Below are 4,610 nucleotides of genomic sequence, written 5' to 3' on the forward strand. Positions count from 1 at the left end.
AAGGAGAAGGAGGGAGAACAAGATGAAGAAGATGAAAGAAGAGAAAAGGAAGGATGATGACTTGAGGGAGGTGAAGAAGATCGAAGAACTGGAGATGATAAAGGAGAAGACGAACGAGATCTATAAGAAAGATATTCTTCGACACCAGAATGTCTATGATCATAACCATAATAGTAATCTCCTTCTTCTTCTCCTTCTTCTCCTTCACTCATTAGGCCTACATCATCCCCTTCCTGCTCATCGTCTTCAGTAGGGTCACGATCATCTTCTTCTTGTATGTCTTCTTCTTCTTCTCCTCCTTCCTCCTCGACAAAGGGTTCTCCTTCTGCTTCTCTCTCGCCATCTTCCTCTTCTTCTCCTTCATCATCCTCGTCTTCTTCCTCTCCCTCATCTGCTTCCGAAAGAATGAAAGGACAAGAAGGCGAACTTTCACCTTCACTCTCGTCGACCCCAGAGCTCACACTCTCTTCTTCTTCCTCTTCTTCATCTTCCGTAACCTCCTCTTCCTCCTCTTCCTCTCCTTCTTCTTCCTCCTCTTCACCTCCTTCTTCTTCTCCCTCTTGTTCTTCTTCTTCCTCCTCTCCCTCTTCAAATAGGCCTCCCTCAACATCTTCGCCGGTATCACTCTCGACTTCAAACTGCCTGCTCCCCCCGTGCCTCTCAGGTAATTTTCGTCGGAACCTGTTGAACTTCTTCATCTCCTCGGCGTTTTCTTCTTCTTCTTCACATTCTTCTCCTCTTACACGGTCTTCTTCAACGACTCGTCGACCCCTGTCTTCTTGTTCTTCCTCTCCTTCTTCTTCTTCTCCTTCGCTTCGCATGTGTTGTATCATGTTCTGTATAGCCCCGCCGGTCATCTTGATCTTCTTCTCGTCCGCGCCGGGGGATGACGGGGGCGACGTTGAGTGTGAAGGCACCTCATCTAGGCTTCTTCCTTCAACAGGAGATCTGATATCTCCATTATTGTTTGCGTTCTTCTTCTCTCTCTTGTTCTTCTTGCTCTTGTTCTCTTTCTTCTCTTCCCTATACAGCTCCGATACCACCCCCCCTCTAGGCTCTCCATTCTGGGGACAGCAGGGATAAGAAGCACCGCACAAAGATGAAGAAGGAGAAGAGAGATCTCCTTCTTCTTCGTGTTCTCCTTCTCTATGTGGCTTGGAGAAAGTATCTCCATTCTCATCGAGAAGAAAAGGAAATTTCCTTCTTTGTTCTTCTTCTTCGTCATCTTCATTATCTTCCTCTCTCTCCTCATATACGTTCTCATCCTCTCTTCTTCTTTCCAACTCTTCTTCTCTTCTCTCGACATCTCTCCTTTCATTCCTTCTCATGGAAAGCGATGTATCAAGATTCTTATCCGTCATTCCCTCTCTACTGCAAGTCTTTTTCTTCTTTCTTTTGATCTTTTCTTCCTCTCCGATCTTCTTATCTTCATCGATAAGACTTCCTCCTACGGCTGTCGTTCTATCTCCCTCTTTTTCTCTCTCTTCTCCTCCTTCTCTCTCCGAGCAGCCAGAAGGAGAAGAAGAGACACTTTTTCCCATCCTGTTCTTCTCTTTAGGATCTTCTCTCTCTGAAGACAATGATAGAAAAGAAGACGGTTGCGAATCTTCCGCTGAATCGAGAAGAGGAGCAAGAGAACCAGTCCCCGGAGAAGAAAGAGCAGAGGACGAAGAAGAGCCTGAGGTAGTTAACGGAGAAGAAGACGAAGAAAGAGAACAAGAAGAGCTAGAGAAGCATGGAGGTGTTAAGGAGAGGGAAGAGCTTTCATCAACATGACTTAGAGTGGGAAAAGATGTGACGTTCTTTCTTCCTTTCTTCATGTCCTCGCTCTCACCGAGCTCAACTGTCGATGCTGGAGAAGAATGCTTCTCTCTTCTCATCTCGCCTTCTTTCAAAGAATCCTTATCATCTGAATGAGAAAGAGACAAGGAAAAGACTTCTCTTTTCTCCTTCTTGTTCTTCTTCATCTTTCTCTGGAGAAGATTGCTTCGGGCGTAATTCTCTTCTTCTGCATCATTCAAGCAGCTGTCTCTCTCGATCTCCTTTCTGTCATTCTTTCCCCCTTCCTTCTCTCTTCTTTCATCTTGTTCTTCATCTGTCCTTCCTTTCTTTTCATTCGCGATCTCTTCTCTTTCTTCTCTCTTTTGCTTATTCTTTCTTTTCTTATTCTTCTTCGCCTTATGATCTACAGGTTCATCGTAGGCTACACTACACCTAGATAGACCACCCTGTAGGGATGTTGAGGAATCTCGCTCTTCCCCGTGCTGCCCTGGGAGAAGACGAAGAGAGACGTCATGACAAGGAGAGCTCCTATTCTTCTGCTCTTGTTCACCCCCCTTGTTCTCCTCCTGATTCTTCCTTTCATTCTTCTGGGGAGAAGAAGAGGCAACAAGGGCCGAGACACCAAGAGGAGACAAGCCAGATGGAGAATAACAACATGAAGAAGAAGAAAGAGAAGAAGATGAAGGAAGAGGAGAAGATGATCGACTCAGGAAGAAGGTGTTTTCTTGGAGCGAATCGCCAAAGATTGTAGAAGGATCTACACAAGGTCTTCTTTTCTTTTCATCCTCTCCCCCTTCTTCTTGTTGTTTCTCTGTCTCTTCTTTCCTTCTCTTCTTTTTCATAAGAAGTTCTTTCTTCTTTTTCTTCTTTCCTAAGTTCATCGTCGTCATGATCCCTGCTAAAGATCTCATAGTCAATAGGCCTGAAGAAAAAGAGAGACGGGGAGACGAGACAACAGCTCCTTTCTTCTTCTTCTTCTCCTTTCTATTGCCCATTTGATTCGGATGAACTAGAGAGGAAGAGGTTTCTCTCTTCGCTGTTTCACAGACTTTCATCTTCTCCTTCTTCTTGTGTTTCTCTCTATGGTTAGAGAAAGGACACGGGAGAGATGACGAGGAAGGAGGAGAAGAAGGAAAAGAAGAAGAGAGAAGCGAAGACCCGACTCTTTTCGAAGAAGAGCCTTCAGGAGAGAGGCGTCGCTTCTCACTCATCCCTTTAGTCTTGGACTGTTCACAAAGCGGAGGTGTACAGACACCTGAAATAGAGAAAGTTATTAGACCTGTCCCCCGAGATACCGGAGAGATGCCAGCATTCTCTAATTGACGAAGAGAAGTTGACAAGCCTTCTTCTTCTTCTCCTCTTTTTTCTTTTTCGTGACCTCCTCTCTCAAGGTAAGTCGAAGAAGACGAGAAAGAAGGAGTAGTACTACACAGAAACGTCCGAGATTTCTTTCTCCTTTTCTTTCGTGATCTTTCTTCTTTCATCGTGGTGAGTAGAAGAAGGATGACAGGAAGAAGTAGAAGAAAAGATGGTTTCTTCTATACAACAGTAGAAGGGCAGACATGGATCTCCAACTTCTTCATACGTCAATCTGTCGTTCTATCTAGGAAGAAGGACAAGAAAGAAAAGAAAAGCAATGAAGCTTTAACTGAATGAGATAGATAGATAGATTCAAGATAGATAGATTTCTTACTCTCCCTCTTGCAATGTGACCTTTTCTATGGACACTCGAGCCCATGTGGAGTTTTGTGTCTTATCAAATTCCCTCTTCTGCACGAACATGTCAAGAAAAGATGACTGACTGACTGACGGGTGTAGAATGAAGAAAGAGGAGTGAGACGGATTCGGCTGTCTTTTAACAAAGAAAGATAAACGAAAGAAGGAAGGGAGTCGAGCTCTTCCACACAAGAGTAAGAAAAAGATGAAAAAGGAGGTATAAGAGAAATCTAGACTTCATTGACAACTGTGAACGAAGCTCCTATGCCTCGCTTCTATCTTCCCTAAAACGCTGTAAAATGTTGAAGAGATGGACGTAGATGACTTTCTTGCAAATCAAGTGTGAAATCCAGAGAGACACACAAAACTCCGTTTTCTTCACGGCCTGGCAAGTCGATGCTCTTCCCTACAAGACAATCGAGGTGGGACAACTTCCCTTCGATCATGATGAAGAAAAAAGGGAGGGAGAAAAGGAGGGAGGGAGGGAGCGGCGGGAAGATAGGTAGAAAAAGAAGCTGTTGCTAGTCTACCCAATGCATGCATGCATGCCTTAATGCAGACCGTACCAGGATGAGGATCATCATGTGCTACCTAGAAGTAAAGAACCCCCCTCCCCCCCCTTCAAGAGATGACAACATCCCTTGGTGCTTTGCTCTGTGTGATCACCTTGTCTTGTTTTTTCTTCAGGGTCCCTCTGCAAGGCTGGTAGTCATAGATAACGAGCGAGTTGTCACGTTTTCTCTTCTTTGTTCGATTCTTTTCGCGAGGAGAAAAGGCAGAGGATAGGAATCGTTCATCTCAAGAGCTAACAAGAGAAAAGAAAAAAAAGAGAACTTTCTCTTATTAGATCTTTCTCTATCTAGCTACTAGGTCGTGAGAAGGATAGGTAGAAGCAACCCCCTCCTGCTTACTGTATTCCCCTCACCCTTTTGCGTCTATTCAACTCCTCCCTCCTGGGTAGCCATACAGGTATGAGGCCCATGCCACATCATCCGTCTAAGCCGCTGTCTCTAAACATATGCCTAGCCTTTTAGACTGGGAGGTCATTCATGCTGTTGTGCCTGTAGAAGGCAGTAGTGCTGTGGCAAGGTAGCCCAGCGGGAGCGTGCAGT

The 4,610-nt window shown here is 44.9% G+C and overlaps 2 protein-coding genes across 2 annotated transcripts; both read right to left on the bottom strand.

Moving 5' to 3' along the window:
• Nucleotides 1-10: 10 nt before the first annotated feature.
• On the bottom strand, nt 11-2,668 carry CSUI_008668 (uncharacterized protein; the record flags this gene model as incomplete). The annotated part of the gene is made up of 1 exon (XM_068068795.1): nt 11-2,668. A coding segment is annotated over exon 1 (2,652 nt), but the record flags the coding sequence as incomplete, so codon positions are not given.
• Nucleotides 2,669-2,783: 115 nt separating this feature from the next.
• CSUI_008669 (uncharacterized protein) lies at nt 2,784-3,903 on the bottom strand (the record flags this gene model as incomplete). The annotated part of the gene is made up of 1 exon (XM_068068796.1): nt 2,784-3,903. A coding segment is annotated over exon 1 (483 nt), but the record flags the coding sequence as incomplete, so codon positions are not given.
• Nucleotides 3,904-4,610: the final 707 nt, after the last annotated feature.

The sequence above is a fragment of the Cystoisospora suis genome, assembly GCF_002600585.1.
Source record: "Cystoisospora suis strain Wien I chromosome Unknown contig_4918, whole genome shotgun sequence".
NCBI classification, from domain to species: Eukaryota; Apicomplexa; class Conoidasida; order Eucoccidiorida; family Sarcocystidae; genus Cystoisospora; species Cystoisospora suis.